The sequence below is a fragment of the Enhydra lutris genome, unplaced genomic scaffold (assembly GCF_002288905.1).
Source record: "Enhydra lutris kenyoni isolate GAN:26980312 unplaced genomic scaffold, ASM228890v2 scaffoldscaffold11, whole genome shotgun sequence".
NCBI lineage: Eukaryota > Metazoa > Chordata > Mammalia > Carnivora > Mustelidae > Enhydra > Enhydra lutris.
Window position 1 is genome coordinate 6,150,424 of NW_019154095.1, and position 19,918 is coordinate 6,170,341.

General features: G+C 43.5%; 1 protein-coding gene across 2 annotated transcripts in view; it reads left to right on the forward strand.

The window, feature by feature from the left end:
* The window catches only part of LOC111144572 (microcephalin 1), a 242,617-nt gene that overhangs the window by 26,651 nt on the left and 196,048 nt on the right, over window positions 1-19,918 (forward strand). For both annotated transcript variants that reach the window (XM_022498928.1, XM_022498927.1), the window contains exons 3-7: window positions 2,995-3,082; window positions 5,686-5,800; window positions 11,828-11,971; window positions 13,061-13,150; window positions 15,196-16,386. In XM_022498928.1, the coding sequence (XP_022354636.1) occupies window positions 2,995-3,082; window positions 5,686-5,800; window positions 11,828-11,971; window positions 13,061-13,150; window positions 15,196-16,386 (1,628 nt within the window). The remainder of the gene's footprint in view (window positions 1-2,994; window positions 3,083-5,685; window positions 5,801-11,827; window positions 11,972-13,060; window positions 13,151-15,195; window positions 16,387-19,918) is intronic.

Sequence of the window (19,918 nt, forward strand, 5' to 3'; positions counted from 1 at the left end):
AGGGCCCTGGAAGGGATTTGAATTTTACTGTGTCTCTGTCTCTGTTCTCAGTGTGCCCTCTCAGTGTCAGCCCTACACGTGGGGCTCTGCTGGGTGAATTCTTGTGGGTAAAGCGCAGCACCTGAGTGTAACTAGGCCCAGGCCTGAACTTGCTGTGTCCTCTCTTAACTGCGTCCTGACTTCATTTTCTGTCTTGGTTTAGGTGCCCTTTCTTTCCCTGTTGTGCCAGCCGGAGCCCTTTGAATCAGAATGCCTCGTTTCCTGTTCCCATCCTGTTATGGAGAGAGGGCCCCGCACACACAGGAAAGAGAGAAGTCAGCTATTATTACAAGGCTTGTAGTGAAACAGTGGTCCCTTTCTCGCCCCTTCCCCCCAGTTCCTGCGCCCCAGGGGTAACGCCTCTCCACCTGCCCCTCTTGCTGCAGCTCTGTCCTGACCTCTGAATTCCCTTTTTTTTTTTTTACCATGGTTCTGCTGCTGCCTTGACTTCCCAGTTTCCAGCACTGTCTAGACTTTGTAGTTTGCAAACACAAATTTAGCTCCCCAAGCGCTGTGTTCTGGGGGACCCCACGCATGTACGTGCACCTGTTCATTGCACCCACACTGCCTCTCTCCTGATTCCATAAATAAAATCAGCAGCAGATGAGCTAAATCAGCAGTTTTGCTTTACATTGTTATGACTGGGAAAGTCGTTTTAGCTGAATCTGAAAATGCACACAACACGTTTCCTTTTGTGTGAAACTTTGTGCTACCTGAACTCAGCCTGGTATCCTTGATTCCAGTGCGTCGCTGGTCCAAGTTGTCTGAAATCCGAGCCCGTTACCTGCTTTGGTGGCTGGAGCGAGTGGGGTGCAGTGGCCCTGACTGTGGGCACAGTTGGGGGTGCAGTTGCTGCTCCTCAGACCTGTCCTTGTTGCTGGAGCCCTTGAGGTGTGAGGAGAGGAGTTCAGTCCCTTGGCCTCCCTCATCCAGCTTTCAGGCTCGGGTTTCCTTTTCTGTATTTGCTTTTCAGTTCCCTAGACATCTCTTATCTACTCTTCATTTCTGTTGGTCTGTGTCATTTTGTTTTGCTTTATTGTCATTTGAATGGGGTTTTGGGAGTAGGAGAGAAAAACATATGTGCTCAGACCACCAGTTGTAACAAGAGCTCAAGAACATTCCATTTTTATTTCTAAATGTTGCTCATTCAAGGTTCTCCACCCAGTCCCACAGGTTCGATGAAACCTGTAGCATCTCCTGTCCCCCCACCTCCCACCCCCAGTCTCTGACTGGACTCCTTGCCCTCATGTCCCACTCCCGGAAAACATCCCGCAGAGTGGCCTGTCCAGGCTCCCCCCAGATACAGCCCTCAGGGCGACCCGTGTGACCCTTTTCTGTCCCTGGTACCCTCGCTCCAGTGCGTTCACTGCAGTCCCACCAAGTGGTGTCTGTTTTCCCAGAATTGTCATGCTGTTGTTGGCTTTGCTGCGCCTTCGTCTGTGCTCGTCTTCCAGACGGAAGACCTGCATCCTCTGAATCTGCTTCCTCATCAGAATTTATCTGACGGTCACCTCCCACCTGCAGCTTCTCCCACTCCGACCCCCGTAGTATCACTTGTGCTCTCTCCAGCTTCTGCCCTACCTTGTTGTTCTCTTATCGTAATTATTGTGCTGTGGTTGTTTTTTAATTTTTGCATTTTTTGCAAACTTCTTTCATGGCTGGCTTAATAAAGACAGTTGCGCTGTTCTGTTTGCGTCCACAGTGTATCGAGATCACACACACACACACACACACACACACGTCACTTAGCTTTAACTCCATTGTGTGCTCATGAGAGAGAAATGAAAAAGGCAAAGGAAGCCTTCTTGTGATACGAAATTTTGACCTCACATGTCCTTGGAAGGGGCTTAGGGACCCTAGGGTCTTCTAACTACACTTTGAGATTCATTAGCCTAGTGACACATAGTATTGTCAGTTTGGTGTGTAATCTTCCAGACTTTGCTTAAAATGAGAAATGCTGTATTAATATACAGCATATAGCATCATGTTCACATTTCTGCAGTTTTGTCTTTTTTCTTAATGTATTTAAGAGTTTTCTGTGTGAATATGGATATATTTGCCCTATTCTTTTTTGCATTATATTCCAATTATATTTTCAACTGTCATTTGCATACTGAATGTTGAACATGACAGGCTTATGAAATACAGTTGGAGATGTGTTTAGGGGCCATATTTTAAAAAGACTGAAACAACAGGTAGGTGAGATTATTCTATAAACACAAGAGTGATTGAAGGCTTGTGATGTGGGTTTTGGAGAGATGAATAAAATGTTTTAAGCTTAATCTTTCAGTAATAATATGAATGAGAAGAGTAGGAACTATAGGTAGGAGATCATTTTGAAAATTATTGTAATTGTTTAGATTTGAGCGTCTGAATGTTTAGAAGTAGGTCCTGGGATTCCCAAGACAGAGAAGTGTGACGGGCGGCTTAGTGAGAGTGGAAATGACAGACTGGTGGCAGGCAGACAGTTAAGGTACACGGGGCATGGCCGGGAGAAGCTGGTGTGGCCCACCCTGCTCTCTGATGAAACACCAGTTTTAGGGACAAGATAATCTTCCTGGCCAAATTTCTCTAAGGCCCTCCTAGCTCTAGATTTCTCCTCGTATGTCCTGCTTGCTCTTCTACTGTTGGGTTAACCGCGTGTGCGTATACCGTACGTACGCCCCGCATTCGTAGTTTGAAGGCTGTCACAAGCCTAAAGTTGTGTAAAAACTGCTTCCCTACCTGCCTCTTGGTTCTACTCGTACGCTTTAAAACACTGTAGAGAAACCATTTTGGAAAGTTGAATTTATATTGCGCTTTGTATTTCATTATAAATGTAGTTACTTTAAAAGTCACACCTGTTAATGTGGCCTTTGCATCTGTTAAATTGCTAACGACACACGTGCCGGTGCGGTGCTGTGTGACTCTAACAGGAACGAGTGCTCATTCTGCTCGGTCCGTTGAATTACACAGGTGCCGGACAGCCGGGGCACACGTCGATGAAGCGCTCTTCCCTGCGGCGAACACGAGGGAACACCTGCCGAGCCTAATTAAAAAAAAAGTAAGTATGTGATTTCGACAGTGGCTGTTGCGGAATTTATTCGTTCTTTTATTCCTGCAAAGTGACACTTGGTGGAATTTATTCAAGAGGTGTCTTAGGTATTGGAGTTGATGATACTGTTCTCTCCACATGGGGTTTTTAAGAAAGTTATAGACTTTAGTGTACCCTCTGAGTGCTTTGATGTGATTTGTGGGAAGTGGAAGAGCTCTGTCTGGCCAGTGGAAAACTAAAATTTGCCAAGAGACCAGCAGACGTGCAGGTGCACTGCGAACTGCTTCAGAATTTGGTTTGTTACATCTGTAGCAAAATACCTCTGTTCTGCTGTTTAGTTGGAAAATCTCTCAAGTCTGATGCAGAAATATCCAAGTTATTTATTGAGTAAGTTATTCATTATGGGAAATCCACAGTGCAGACTTAAAGACACGGCTTTCCTTTGAGGTCTAGTTCACATTTGATCCACAACATTTTCACTCTTTTATTATTTAAAAGTTTTAATTGTGATTTCTTTATTTGTGGGAAAAAGGTTTTCTAGGAAATGGTCAGTGTTGCTTTGTTTTCATGTGAGGGTCCCTGTTGGGGAGGAGATTTGCAGACTTTGTCCAAACTGACTTAGAAAGACTAGACCCATTTCTTGTAGGTTAAGGAAGACATTCCCCTGGGGGGTCGCAGATTTTCTGTAAATGGTGACTCCTGTATCTCAGACATTTCCTCTTGGACGGGCCATATTTGCAGGGCAGTGATGGACAAACTCAAGTCTCTGTTCAGATCCCCTTTGATTAGAGGTGAACTAGAGCTTCTAAGTCCTTACTCTTTCTGATACGCCAAGCAGTGGCTGTGTCTACCCTTTTAGAAGTAAAGGACTTATTTTAAAAACACACTAATAAGGAGTGTATTTCCATCGTAAAACATTGAGTAAACACAGATAAGGCAGATACCTCTCTTAATGTCTTTTTCTTCAAAATAAGCAGTTTTTGGTTTGAGTTGGGTCCTTGAAGATCAGATGGTCTTCAGGACACATACATTACAGACACACGCATACACACACACACACGTTTTGTACAAATGAGGTTCTGTGTTACATGTATTGTCTGGGAGATAATGCTTTTTTTCTTCTTCTCATAACAGTGTGTGTTTGACCATTTCATGACAAATGTAGGCCTTCACTCAAGTGCAGTTGCGAAGTGAACATGACTTCAGACTGTTATTATTTTGGGCTCTTTGACAAGGTTCTCAGCTTTACTCTCCCTCATTCTTTCTGTTGCCAGTCTGACCTTCTTGCTTGCTGTTCTGAAAGTCACCAAGCGTATTTGTAATTCAGAGCCGTTGCATTGCATATCTGTTCCCTCTATCTGGAACACACTTTCCCCAAACTTCATGCATGTTCCCCTTTTTCTAACCTGAGTAGGGCTTTGTGCCATTCCTTTCTCGGGGAGACCCCCTCTGACCACCCTGTGTACAGCAGTGGTTCCTTCCCACTGTGTCAGCTGTCCTGCTCCCACTCGTCTGCTGCTTTCCTTTCTATCTGCAGGACTTACTCCTTTCTGACGTACTGTAATGATGGTGGCAGTCAGCCAGGGTTGTCGCTAATGAAGATTCACGGGACCCTAAAGGATAATGCTTGAGAGTCTGGGGAGCACCCTGGGACCAGGGAGTCGTAGGGGAGACTCATGGGTCGTGCTGATGTCAGCACATTACCTCCCCCCCGCCAACAGCAGAGCCCTCCCACTGGGAGCTGACCAGCCCTGGGAGTGCAAATGCTCCCAAGTGCTCTGGACTTGCGGTTACAAAGCAACATTGTGCAGTAGGACATTGCTTGCTGTGCTTGTACTAGGGGGAAAACAGTTCAGGCCAGTTCCAGGCCTGCTGGAATTAACCCTCCTGACACACATAGCCTCTATTTTACTTATTAGTGATGTTAATTTTCTGTCATTCTTTAATAGAGATAAGCTTCTGTTATCAAGAATCTTCTTTTTTCCAAGACCAGTGCCTGACACACACATTTCTGTTAAATAATAAATGAGAGCGAGATGCTCAGTCGAGAACACAGGAATGGGCGTGGGAGGGTTAACCCAAGACGTTCTTTGGATGTTAGCCTGCGGCCTCATCCTGTTTGTCACACCTTGATTGTGTAGTTTGAGTTTTGGGGTTTTACTAGCAGAATAGAATTACGGTGATTTAAAGACAAAGCAGGATTCAATCTTGTTTCTTTCTTTGGTAGCTAGAAAATAATTGCTTTTGTACTCTGTTACCATGTTATGATTTGGGGGAGGGGGAAAGAGGAGAGATAATGTAAGGGTAACAAAAATAAAGAAAACGACTAAACGACTAATTTTGTTTAAGAACCTTCCTGGAAACTAAGATTGCTGGCATCCTGGAAATGGCTCAGAAAATGTAGCTCCTTGGTGTATGGTCTTGTATCTAGTCTTTCAGTTCTGCAGCCTGGAAGGAAAGAGACACTGCCATTTCACATGCAGCGCGAGGAATGCCTCTGTCCGCAGGTTTTCCTTGCAGTGTTGTAACAGGTGTTAGAAGCGTCGGGAACAGGTTGTCTTGTTACACAGCTGCTGCTCAATAGTATTCATTTTTATGTCCTTTCTGCACAGCGGAAGTGTATGCAGCCCAAAGATTTTATTCCTAAAACACCGGAACACGATAAAAGGCTTCAGAAGAAATTTGAAAAAATGGCTACAGAGCTACAAAGGCAGAAGAGCAGTCTGGGTGAGTCCAGAAATCGTGCTCAGTCCTGTGCACCTGTGTCAGCCGCCTGACGGCCAGTGGTGCCCGCCAGACCCCGCTGCAGCCTGCAGGGATGGACCGCGCTGCCGGATGCCACGGTGTGCGCTCATGGGTGCAAGTGTCCGTCTCTCTCCACGTCGATGAAACTCTTTACTTTCAGGAATGATTATGGAAAAAACAGATTTTGACTAAGCCCTGTTAGACTAAATCCCTCTTCATTTCTTTGTTATTTTGAATCTCACTTGCGTTTTTACCTAATACTTGGTCTTTTTTGTTTTGTTACCTAGAATAGGGAAGTGTTAGATAACGTATTCTTTCTTTATTTCACCTTAAATATAATTTTTAACTTTGAATTATTCCTTAGTAAAGCTAAAAAATAAAATGAAGAAACACATTTCATTGTGTTTGGGCTTTCATAATACCTATTTACAAACTAACCTATGGTTGTATTTTTGCTCTTTTAAAGGCATATTTTCTTTTAACTTTGGCTGCCTTTTGTTTGCTTTATTTGCCTTCAGCAGTTTGAATTTTATGTTCATTGGTCCAGTTTTCTTTTTAAATATTCTACTCGGAGTTCACAGAAGTCCTTGAAATCTTTGTTCCCATCTGTGTGTCAGTTTGTGTATTGTCTATTGACCTTATTTTATAGTTCACTAATACGGTCTTCTGCCATGTCTAATCTGCTATAAAATCCATCTGTTCAGTTCACAATTTTGGTTATTTTATTTTGCAGTTCCAGGGTTTCTGATTTTTTTATAGGTTCTGTTATTCTGATTAAATCACTCACATTTTTCTTTTCATCTTTCTTTGCTTCTATCTGCAATATCTAGAATGCCTGTGTTTGTTTGTTTGTTTTTGCCTCTGTTGTTTTGTATGATGTTTTTTTCTTTTGTTTTTTGTCATAAATGTTCTGTCTCTTAGTAGAAATGACAGTTTGTTTCTGTAATTGAAGGCAAGTCATTAGTTATAAAATACGTTTGAAGCTCTAGGCAACATTATTTTCGTAGACAAAAAAGTTTCTAGGTTCTCCTACTAAGAAGATGGAGTGGGGCCTTGTTGGCTTTATCTGGACTGATTTGAGTAGGAGATTCACTGACTTTCCTGTAAGGCTTGATAGACTTTTGATTTGACATTGATACCAGAGTGTGGCCATCTAGACTGTTCCTTTTTTTTTTTTTTTTTAAATTACATTACGTTAGTCTCCATATACATCATTAGTTTTTGATGCAGTGTTCCATGATTCATTGTTGTGTATAACACCCAGTTCTCCATGCAATATGTGCAAAATTTTTATTTATTTATTTGACGGAGAGAGAGATAGCAGGAGCAGGGGCAAAGGGAGAGGGAGAAGCAGGCTCCCTGCTGAGCAGGGAGCCCGACATGGGGCTCCATCCCAGGACCCTGAGATCTTGATGTAAGCTGAAGTGAGATGCTCAACGCACTGAGCCACCCAGGTGCCCCCATCTAGACCTTTCCACTGAGAGCCTGGCATGATAACTAGGACCTTTCCCTGACTCGTCCTGATCTCTCATTTTCATCTCCTGGTGAAAATACACCACAGAGAACTTTCCACCATTTTACAGAAGAATTCAGTTTAACTTTTAGTATCCTGCCATTTGTAGCTTCAGATTGGGCAACTCTTCTGAAGATAAAATCACATGCATTCAAGGAACGGTTTTCTACTACACCCTGCCTAATGGATTTTGGTGCCACAGAGCCTTTGGTTTTCTGTTTAGTTTGTTGATACTGATAAACACTTAGCTTGTCTGTCTGTTTCTCAGCAACTGCTCTCTGCCTGGTCAGAGACTGGACCTCCTCTTGCCCCAGGCGCTTTAATGATCAATCCTCCTGGGGGTAATAACATCCACTGCTTGTCAGCTGGCTTCTCAGTGCTCCTCCTCTCCAGAATCCTGACTCTTCTGGTCCTGGTCTCTTTAGTAGTTCCCTGATGCTTTTACATAGACATTATTTGTATTTTATATAGATTCTGTATTTTCTTTTTCTCTGTGTAGGCATTAGTTGGCTTCAAGATACTTTATTTCTTTGTCTTCAATTACTTGTAAAACCTTAAAGCACTTGAACAGTGGCACAATCACTTGTTTATGGTTGTATTTTGCACAAGGCTGTGAATCACATAGTGAACTTGGGAGATCAGTTAGCTACACGTTTCAGTTCTAGGTAGCAACAGGCTGATTCTCTGGAATAAAAAAATAGGGAAATTTTTGTTCTTATGTGTTTAATCATAGAGTCATTTCTATTCTTTTTTTGTTTGAAATATAATTGACCTAACATATTAGTTTCAGTGGATGATGTAATGATTCGCCGTTTGTGTGTGTTGTGAAATGGTCATAAGTCCAGTTAACATCTATCACCATACGTATCATGTACAAAAAATTTTTTTCTTATGATGGAACTTTTAAGACCCAGTTTCCAGGCTACTTTGAAATGTGTGTTACTAGCTGTAGGCACCATGCCGTACATGACATCTCCTGACTCACTCATTTATAACTGGGAGTTCGTACCTCTGTAACCCCTTCAACCATTTTACTCATCCCCCACTCCGGGGCCTCCGATGGCCACCAGTCTGTTCTCTCTCCCCATGAGCTTGGTTGTTTTAGTTTTTGTTCTCTGGTTTTGTTTATAGGTTCCACATACAGGTGACATTGTGTAGTATTTACCTTTTTCTGACTTACTTCACTCAGTGTAATGTGCTCACAGTCTATCTGTGCTGTCACTAATGGCAAAGTTTTGTTCTTTTTATGGCTGGATAGTATTCCTCTAAGTGTGTGTGTGTGTGTGTGTGCGCGTGCGCGCGCACGCACACATCACGTTTTCTTTATTAATCCGTAGATGGACATGCAGGTTGTTTCCGTGTCTTGGTGATTAATTGTAAATAATGTTGCAGTGAACAGGAGGGGGTCAGATATCTCTTTGCATCAGTCTTTTCCTTTTTTCTTCTTTAGTGTTTTCATTTCCTTCAGGTAAATAAATACCCACAACTGGGATTATTGGCTCTAATGGGAAGTTTGATCTTTAATTTTTTTGAGAAACCTCCGTAGAGTTTTCTACAGTAGCCCCACCAATCTACATTCTCATCAGCGGTACACAGGAGTCCCTTTTCTGTGCTTCCTTGCCAACACTTGTTATTTCTGGTCTTTTTTTTTTTTTTTAAAGATTTTATTTATTTATTTGACAGAGAGATCACAAGTAGGCAGAGCAGCAGGCAGAGAGAGAGAGGGAAACATGCGCCCCCTGAGCAGAGAGCCCGATGTGGGGCTCGATCCCAGGATCCTGAGATCATGACCTGAACCAAAGGCAGAGGCTTAACCCACTGAGCCACCCAGGTGCCCCTATTTCTGGTATTTTTGATAATAATCATTCTAGTGTACTGTTAGAATCTCATTGTGGTTTTGATGTGCATTTCCCTCGTGATGAGTGGTGCTGACTCTTTTTTATGTACCTGTTGGCTATTTGTATGTCTTCTTTGGAAAAATGTCTTGTTTAGATCCTCTGCCCATTTTTTTTTTTTTTTAAAGATTTTATTTATTTATTTGACAGAGAGAGATCACAAGCAGGCAGAGAGGCAGGCAGAGAGAGAGGAGGAAGCAGGCTCCCCGCTGAGCAGAAAGCCCGATATGGGGCTCGATCCCAGGACTCTGAGATCATGACCCGAGCCGAAGGCAGCGGCTTAACCCACTGAGCCACCCAGGTGCCCCCCTCTGCCCATTTTTAAAATTGGATTTTTTTTTTTTTTTTTTTGCTAGATGTACCCTTTTAATTTATAAAAATACTTTAGAAGATCATGAAACTCTAAAGTACCATATGGGTTTTTGTAGTTCTCTTTTTTGCCTTCTTCACTACCTAAATTCAGTGTTTCAGCCCAATCCCAGCACATCATTGGTACATGGAAGCAATTTCGGTGACTTTATAATGCATAGCATAGAAATAAGAAGCATTCATTCCTCCACTTTTTATTGTAGTGTCTCTTGCCATGTCACGAATTCTCTGCTCTGTATTTTGAAACTTCTCATGCAGAATTATCAAGTTTTATTTTAAATCTGTCAGGGTAATGCAACAAAATTGATGAGAACATTTAGCTTGTATAGGTAGTGCTGCCAGATCACTTCCAAAAAAACATTGCCTTTATCCTTTGTTTTTGTGCTGAGTCATCCCAGTGCCTGATAATCAGGCCTCTTTCTCTTGGTGCCATGCTGGTCCCTCCCTAACAGCCTCACACTAACTGGTCTCCTTGCTGCTCTGGCCAGACACGTGGAGTAGCTCTTGACCTTTCTGCCTGATGCCAGTTACGCACCACGATCCTTACCCTTGCTTCTGAATGATTGCTTGGATCCTCCACTGATTTTCTCTAAGCATCAATCCATGGGAACCCTCCTAGTGGCTCTGTGACTGGGCCCTAGAGGCGCTGTGTCCTTTACCATCCGTCAGCTTACTTGAGTCAAGGGTGTAAACTACAAGTCAGGTGCACACCCCATCCAGGGCTTCCCCTTCCTCAGGTCATCGTAAGGAAAAGCATTTCAGATGAAACCGTATGTTTGACATGCCCTCCAGCACCGCATGCCCTCTGTGGTCTGGTGTCCCCTTCAGCCTCAGGTCAGCCTTGTACCACTCTCCTGTCAGCTTTATACTCTTGCTTTTTGGGCCTTCCTACACCAGTAATGGTGTATTTAAAAAGATTTGGCAAATGGTACTGAAAAAAATTTTTATCTTTTTGGATTAAATTTATATCTTAGTAAAAATTGCTTTTTAAGCACTACAAATATAAGGTATTACGCGTAAATCGGGCTTATCTGCATATTGGCAGATGTGTAGTTTGAGCTGTTCAGGCTTAAGAGTTGCAAAGGAGAAGATACTGAATGATTCTTGGTCTTTTTATTGGTGGGTGAGGGGAGGTGGTCAGAGCCCTGAAGTTCTCCTTGAGCAAATGCGAGGTATGGATTTCAGAAACACGTAGCTGTGCACCCACACCCAGTTTAGCCATCATTTCATGGCTGATGGACTCCTGACCCCAAAGTTGATGTGTATGTCTTTTGAGGGTCAGAGAGGGTTGGCTAGTGGTAGTGGTTTCTGAGACCTAGAGTAAACACGGTTAGAGGCAGAACTGTTTCTGCGCCCATCTTAGGTTCCTAGCTGGGGCTTTGTTATAAAAAGACAGATTAATGGGAGAAGAGCATAAGTTTTTTGTGACAAGCAGGGTCTCATAGGAGATAAAATCCCAAAGAAGTAAAACCTTAGTGCTTATGTTGAATAGGAGAGGCAGTTGTGGAAAAGTAAGACATAAGGGGAACCAAAGTAGGGTGGGCGTTCCTTTAACAAGATCTGTTTTACAGAATTCTCTTGGCATCAGCTCCCCATCTCTGGTGATAATATGGAGGGGTGCGTCTTTCAAAGGGGAGTTGTACTTCCTGCCTTTAGGAAGAAGCTTGGAGTAGGGGTTGGGGGGTATCCTGACACCTTTCTTTCACCTTCTGTGATTTAAGTGCATTTTGCTCAAAATAATCCTTATGCCAAAGTGGCATGTTCGGGGTGGTACATTCTGCCCCTCTTGTCAGCGTTTAGGAACCAAATTGCATTCTAGCTTTACCTTCTCACTCGTTGTATGATCCTGGGTATAAACAAGGTACTTAACTTTGGTGTGTTGGTTTCTTCATCTTTACATGGGGAGATGGATAAGCTGATGTACTGGGTTTGGGAAAGGTTGAATGAAAGAGTGCACATAGTGTGCTTATTATTATTAGCACAGTGCCCGGCGCGTGGACGTTTCTCAGCAAACGTTGGCCAACAGTTTCCGCACCAGTGTTAGTGCTCGTGGGGATGACAGGGTGAAGATAAGACTGTTGGTAGTAGTAGGTGATGTTGTTGCAGGGGACAAGGAAGACTGGGGGGGTGGATGTGGGGGGGTGTTCCTCAAAAGAAATCATATTGTTATATTAAACCTTCTGGCCTTTTTTTTTTTTTTTTTTAGCTAAATAAATTTTTGTTTATTTTCAGATAATGATATACCTGTTCTCTTATTTGAATCTAATGGCTCATTGATGTATAGTCCCACCATTAAAATGTGCAGCGGTCAGCGTAGTGCAATGCAAAGGAGATTACAGGAGATGAAGGAGAAAAGGGAGAACCTCTCCCTTACATGTAAGTGCTCATGTTTTATAAAGTGAAAATGAGGCAAATTGCTTGGTCAGTGAATTGTGGTGGAAAGGTTTTTTTCTCTTTACATATTTTTGTCTTAACAAATCAACAGATTAACAGATTTTTGTCTACATCTGGGTACAGTTTGTTAATATTTTCTTCCAGAAAATCTTACACATCATTGAGATTTTTAAAGCCTATATTGAGTTTATAGTTTTAAAACATATATTTTAAGCACATATTGGATGCGTAGTTTTTGTATGTATAGGTTGAGAATCCTATTTTTTTATAGCCCCTTTGTAATTTTTAATATCTTTGGGATTTTTTTTTTCCTTTTTTTTTTTTAAAGATTTTATTTATTTATTTGACAGAGATCACAAGTAGGCAGAGAGAGAGAGGAGGAAGCAGGCTCCCCGCTGAGCAGAGAGCCTGATGTGGGGCTCGATCCCAGGACTCTGGGATCATGACCTGAGCTGAAGGCAGAGGCTTTTTAACCCACTGATCCACTCAGGCACCCCTGGGATGTTTTCTTTTTTAAAAAAATAAATCAGGCTCTTCTTTTGAGGGAATCTACATTAGACTAAGTATCTCATGCATTGGTTTTTGTTTTTCTTTATTTCTATTATCTTAAAAAATTTTTTTAAAAGATTTTATTTATTTAAAAGAGAGTGAGCAAGCATGAGTGGGGTGGGAGGCTGAGGAGCGGAGAGAGAAGCAGATGTCCCACTGAGCATAGAGTCTGACCTGGGGCTTGATCCCAGGACCCTGAGATCATGATCTGAGCTGAAACCCAGAGTCAGGTGCTTTAACTGACTGAGCCACCCAGGCACCCCTCAAAAGCTCTTCTAACCTTAATTATCCTCTGATTTAATCCTTTTTATAACCTGATATGTGTAGATTATTTTTTATGAATCTCACCATCTGGAATAGATTTGAGTACGTTTTTTGTGCTTACTGTTTTATAGTAGGTCTGGGATAGAAGCACCAGGTGTAGATATGTGTGGGGAAAACCAGAATGAGGAGGCTTACCATGGGCTTCATCTACTAGCGTGTCAGAATTGTGTCTGATGAAGTGTGCGATTATGTTTTCAGCTTCACAGATGCTTGAAAAGTCCCTTGATAACCAAGCCAACTCCCCAGGTGAAGCTTCTTGGAACATTTCACATGACACATTGTGCTCAGGTAAAATTTTTTTCTTTTTTGTGGTAAATTTAAACTGTGAGAATATGATGAATTTCTTATTTGGAGTTTCTTCTGATATCAAGAACAGTTGGTTAAAAACTAGAATTCATGAAATTAGATATTAAAATAAAAAATAGGTATTATAATACAATTAGGGCATGAGAAATTGCATGATTTAAACCTCCTTTTTGGCCCCTGTAGTTTTTCTCCTAGGCATTTGCTTTCTTGGCACAGACTCAATTGCTCATTTGAAAAAAAAAAAAAAAAAAAAGTCATGTTCTGTGTACTAAATTACATGCTATAGACTGTATTACTGAGAACAGTTTGAGAGCTGCTGCTTTCACACCATGGGTAAAGACAGAATGGAACACGTGACTGAGAGGGTCAGTAAGGTGTGTAGAGATGTAGAAGATAACTGGCAGGGTTTCTGTCTAGAAGCAGAGCACTGGAAAGAATAAAATTAGGGTTTTATATTATATATACATTTTAAATGTGGGAGCCCTAGTTTCAGTTCGAGTGATATTTTTTCCTGCTTATATAGCTTTCTTTTGAGTACATTTGAGAAATGTGCTACGACCACTCAGTTTCACCTGTAGAAGGGCCCACATAGGTAGTAGCATAGATCTGAAAGCCACAGCAGTGACAGATGACAAATGGTAGGAAGGTGTCAAGAGTTTAAATCGCAGCTTCCTGTTCAAGTGTGGCTTATTCTTAACAATCTCTTTGTTGTGTATTGGAAACTGTTTACCTATCTGTCTTAAATAATCTTCGTCTTTTTATTTTTTACCTGATGCACTTATTTTATGTAAGTTTGACACGAGTGGTAGTAACTACCACAGATTTCATTTTTCCCGTCTTGGGCACTGGTCTTTGTGTCTTATGTACTGTACCTCATTTAATTCTCTCACTACCATTGTCACCCCCATTGTGTCCGTGAGAAAACTAGGCCAGAGAGGTGAAACAGCTTGCAGAAGTTGACATTGTTTGTGAGCGGCCAGCCTGGGATTTGAAATTAGACAGCCTGACCTCAGAATTGCTGCTTCATGACAGCACACTTGCTTGCCAGCTTCTTGAGAAGTGTGCGAAACTTATGCAGCTGCTCACGCTAAACGTGTCTTGTATTTCTAGTGCCTCACTTGACACGCTCCATGACTTGGTGTGGGGTCATTGCCGCTCCCACCAGGGGCTTCCCTCTGCTCCCTGCTGGTTACCTCCGTTCTTCTTCAGAAGGAGAGCCTGTAGTAGTTTTGGGTTAGAGGCCTCAGATTCCAGAAAATAGTGCCTGTGCGCTGGGACCATCTAGCCTAGTGAGAGGGACAGATAGAAATACTAATAATACTAGGACGCATGCTTTTGGGAACTTGAGGCAGAGTTCTGTGTAATGGAAGAGGATGTGTGTAACTAGACCCGGTGAGTGGGAAGATTCAGAGAGTTTTGACATCCAAGGTGGGTTTTGAGTAGAACTGATCCAGATTAAAGTGTGGAGTGAAGGCAAGGCCTGGAGGTAGAGACATGTGTGTAGCTTTCCGGCGATGGGTGGCAGCCCAGCAGTATTCTCAAGAAATACATAAAATGTGGGCAGTCCAAACCTGAAGTTCTCCCGGATGGTTCGCTTTTGAGTATAAATGCGGTGTGAGGACCTGCATGGAGAATAGGGGAGTCACGTGGGCTAGGACTTGTGGAAGGCTAGAACTTGACGTAGTTGGTAGCATTAGTTCTTTCCTTTTAGAATTATTGACCTCCTGAGAATGTAGTGACAGAGTGTGGATGCTCTTCCTGGAAGAGAGCGCACATGTGTAGGAACGCTTGCTCAGAAGGTGAGCTCCCCACAGCCCCCGTGCTCTCCCCTCGATGCCGGGTTCCTTAGTGAGAAATGCTGGCCCGACAGGTGTCCTCAGGTGGAAATGAGAGTAACCAGGATGCGGTCAGTGCTCTTTTTAACCAATAGCTGTGTTTAAGAAGTATGGCTTTGTCGGTTAACCAGAAGTTACTTGTATAATAATTGAAACCATTTAAAAAGTTAATTCTTCATTAATACTTTCCAGATGAATCCTTTGCTGGTGACCTGAACTCATCTTTTGACGATCTTTGTGGAAAGGTGAGAAGTGGAAGTCAGAAAGCGACACTGGGAGGAATTGTGGATGAAGTTGAAAGTGTGTGTGTTTCTTCGCCTGCGCTGAAGACAAGGAGCATCCGTTCTTCAGCATCTCCTGGTTACCTCCACCCGTTAACGCCTCAGAAGCCCATGGGTAGTCCTTCCAAAGAAAAGACTCGTAGGCAAGGAGATCCCGCGGGTGAGGTGGTCACCCCCCACAAGCAGCAGTCCGAGGGAGCGGCCGGAATGGTGTTTGACGAGAAACGCAGCTTGTCTCCTATGTTATCTGCAACCAAATGCCGCCCTTCGGGACATTCACGATCTGAGAGCTCCTCAGCCAAGAGAAAAAGAAGGTCGGAGAGCTCGGGGGCTCCCCCCGAAGAAAGACTGAAGAAGAAGAGGTGCGGTGGGCAGCCTGGCAGGCCACGGGTGCGGCTGTGGACGTCGGGGCACCCCCTGCCGCTCCCGGCTGGGCCTGCTGGCGAGACTGCGGGCTGCGGGGTGTCCTCGTACGATGATTACTTCTCACCTGATAACCTTAGGGAAAGGAGTTCAGAGGCTCTTCTTCCCGGATTTCAGCCATCTGCAGGCCTGGCTCAGTTCAGCCGCGGCGGTGGTCTTTCCCAGACGGAGAGAAGAAACATACTGCACACGGCTGACTTCTCCTGCATTGGTAAAAATCCCAGGTCCGTCGACATGACCGATGTAACAGCAAAAACGAGCTCCAGTCTCGAGAAACCGCCACAAGAAGCAGCAGACGCGATGTGGGCTTGCCTGACCTCGGAGGGAACGTGTGCTGCCGAAGGAACCCCAGGCCCTTGTCAACAGGCTGGTGCCCACAGAAGAGCAGGCCCGCACGCAGGTGGGAGATGCCGCTCTCACGTGGCTGGTGAGCCCGCTGTGCCACAGGGGCGTGGAGGGGAGGGACTTCAAGGCGATTTCACTCCTCTGGAAGGGAGCAGCGTAGAAATGCAAGAATTGCTGGATGTGAGAAGTGGACAGAAAGAGGATAGCACTTCTCGAATGTGGAACTCCTCTGGCGGTGAAATGCAGCGTGACCATGAGCTTGATTTAGTGGCTGATTGTACTGTGGACAAAGCTACAGAAGCAGAGGAACAGCCATCCAGTGGATGCGATGGAAGTATGTGAACCTCCTTTACAAGTTCCTTTGTTGCAGGGATGTGTGCTGGTGCGTCCCTTTTGGAATGTCATTACCACCTTCCCATAATTAAAATAGTTCCGTTTTTCCTTTTTTAATTTTAAAGAATGTGTGTGTGATACTTTCCATTGATGCATTCTGTAGGGATAGGTGGCTTACCGCTCTGGAATTTCTAAGTGCTTGGGTCAAATCTGCTGTTAAGAATGCGTCTCTCCCAAGCCTTTCTGCGCAGATGCTGAGAGCAAGTGATGCATACCGGGAAGAGTCGACTGGAGCGGACACGTCCTTGTCTCTGGGGCCTCTTAGATGCATGACCTCGTGCATGGAGGCGTTCTGCTAGAGGGCTTGAGGCTGTTTCTTTAGAAGGGAGATGAAGGCAGTGTAGGCATTGATTCCACCAAGAAAAGAGAACGTACAAAACAGTAAATGTGGAAATACAGTATCAGTATTTATTTTGAAGAAACTTTGGTCAATGTTAGTTATAAAGAAAAAAAAAAATCTTTGCTCAGGATAAGAAGTTCATTATAACAGGCCTTGTTTGGCTTCTAGTTATTTTGCTTTAAGCATATCACTTAAATAGATTTTCTCCTGTGTGTAATTTAATTGTGACCATCATAACGAATTCTGTAATTGTAGTAATTATATCAAAAGTAGCAACAGTAGAAAACATTGCACACTCTCTGATTACAAGCACAAAAAAAATGTCAGCAGTCAAAAGTGATGAAATCTTGAACTTTAGCCATCTTTACCCAAAGATTAGGTTAAAATTTTTGTAAAACCCACTTTATTCTTCGCTATTTATCTGTTCTCACCATGATTTTAACCTCCCTTTTCAAGATAGAAAAGTTATGGGTGTGGAAATAATCTGTGATGTGTATCTTTTCCTTGGGTATAAATTCCCTAAAATAGTCTCACAGAAGAATTAATTTTGTATGTTTTTAACCTTATTTTTTATATCTTAGCTTTCTGAAAATATATAAAATTTGACAAACTATATTTTATGTAGGGTTAGGCTTAGTATGTATTTTCAAAATACTTATTTTAAAATCATGTTGACTCTAATATAAATCAGTAGATACATAGAATTGTTTTGGTATTTAAGAATATCCTGTTCTTAAAGCTTACATTCTCTTTTTTCTCAGTTTTTATCTTGTTTATTTTTAAAGCCTCTGAATAATATTTAATGGTGTATAAATATAAATTAAGTGAGAAAAGTCTGGTTTCAGACAGTGTGGTGCACCCTGTAACCCCAATGTTGTTAAGAAAGAGTGCAGCTCTCCGTGGAAGCAGGATGTTCTAGGACTCGGCCCCATGTCCATGGACCCCGGGGGTCTGGGGCACGTGGAGGACCATGAGGGGCTGGCACTGGGCCTTCTGGGAGACTTCAGATTTCTGCATCACATGGTGGGGGCTATCATGCAGTGGGGTGCAGCTCAGGCCCTGCAGGCACTAAATTTTACTCAGATGGAACAGACATTCTGTGTGGTCTAATACAAAGATATGTTTTAGAGTTGCCTTGTTTTATGTCATTCCACAGAGACAGAAGATCATTGCATTTTAGGGCAGGAGAGACATATATATTGTCTAGCCTAAATCTGATGCCTTTGTTTTAGCGTGATAAAATCAAGGCCCCCTGGTGTTCCAGATTGTCTACGATCAGCGCAGCTGGTATCCCACCTCTGTCTGGTAGTCTGCCTCCGAGAGAGGCGTAGAGCCAGCAGCTTCCTTTAGACAATCGGATGTGCCGGAGATGGGGAGCGGTAAAAGTACCCTGTTCATCACGTGACACCTCCAGATCTTCTGTGGTGAAATAAAAGTCCTTTCTCAGTTTCTGCTTTCAGTCCTGTTTCAGTTCAACTTGTACTCATTGCACTTGTCGCTCTGAGGTGGGTAGGATGCAGTTAAGGTCACAAGAACGAGTTACAGAGATTCACTAATAAATAGAACAGGAGTAGAGGGAGAAACTCAATTTTAAAAAAAAAATAATCTCTGAAATCAAATTTACCAGTAATTTTTTTCTTTTTAAACTCTCATTTTAGGGGCACCTGGGTGGCTCAGTGGGTTAAAGCCTCTGCCTTCGGCTCAGGTCATGGTCCTAGTGTCCTGGGATCGAGCCCCACATCGGGCTCTGTGCTCTGCAGGGAGCCTGCTTCCACCTCTCTCTACTTGTGATCTGTCTGTCAAATAAATAAATAAAAAAAAAATAAAATAAAATAAACTCTCATTTTATAAACAATATGCAAATCCATGCTCACTAACAGAAGTTGCTAAAGAGAGGAAATTTTCCCGTCCTCCTGCTGGCTTACCTCCTGTTGGTCCCCCTGACACGTGCTGTGTCCTGGGCACCTGTTTGGCTTGCAGGGAGATGGCAGAGGAGGGACCAGGTGTGTCCCTCAAAGATGTCACGCCTAGTGAGGAAGGCACAGTAGTTGAAGGTGACTGTGACTGTCAGTTCACGAGCCGTGTGACACACAGAACCACAGCTATGCAGTCAGCGGGGGTGACCGTAGATCTCAGGCCTGGCACCGGGCAGAAGGGAGCCCTATGACTGCTCGAATCATGTTCCAGCCTGAGGAAACGGCGCGTCCAAAGGTCCTGCGGAAAATGCTTGCAGGAGCTGCGCCGAGGCCGCTGAGGCTGTCTCTCACTGGGCTGAAGGGAGGCTGGGGACAACTGAGTTAGAAAAGCAGCCAGGAGCCAGACCCCAGGGCTCGAGTACCTGACAAGACTTGGAGTGGTTTGGTTCTCCTTTTTTTTTTTTTTTTTTTTAAGATTTTATTTATTTATTTGTCAGAGAGAGAGAGAGAGAGAGAGCGCGAGAGTGAGCACAAGCAGGTAGAGTGGCAGGCAGAGGCAGAGGGAGAAGCAGGCTCCCTGCCGAGCAAGGAGCCCGATGTGGGACTCGATCCTAGGACGCTGGGATCATGACCTGAGCCGAAGGCAGCGGCTTAACCCACTGAGCCACCCAGGCGTCCCTGGTTCTCCTTTTACATGTGATGAGAAACCACTGTTTTTTTTTTTTGTTGTTGTTGTTTTGTTTTTTTGTTTTTTACGGAGGGGAGTCGCCAGGTTTGATTTCTGTGTCACCTGGGATGCTTCATGGAGAACAAACCAGAGTGTCTGCTAGAAATGGTGCTTCCATTTCCTTCCAGGCACTGCGTGCGTGTGTGCGTGCATGTGTGTGTGTGCGCGCGCATGCGTGCACAACAGTGCAAGTACCTGTTTCAAGGTGATTTTATTGCATATACAGGATTATATTATCTTACTAAGATTTGCTTATTTGTTTTAGGGAGAAAGAAAGACTTGGGTTAGGGGCACAGGGAGAGGGAGAGAGAATCTTAAGCAGGCTCCACGCTCAAGACGGACCCGACATGGCTCCATCTCACAACCCTGAAATCAAGAGTCGGGTGCTTAACCGACTAAGCCACCCAAGCACCCCTTAAGATTTGCTTTTTCTAAATAACAGATCATTCCATATTGGTATCAACAGAGTAACAGATCTAACTTCATTTTT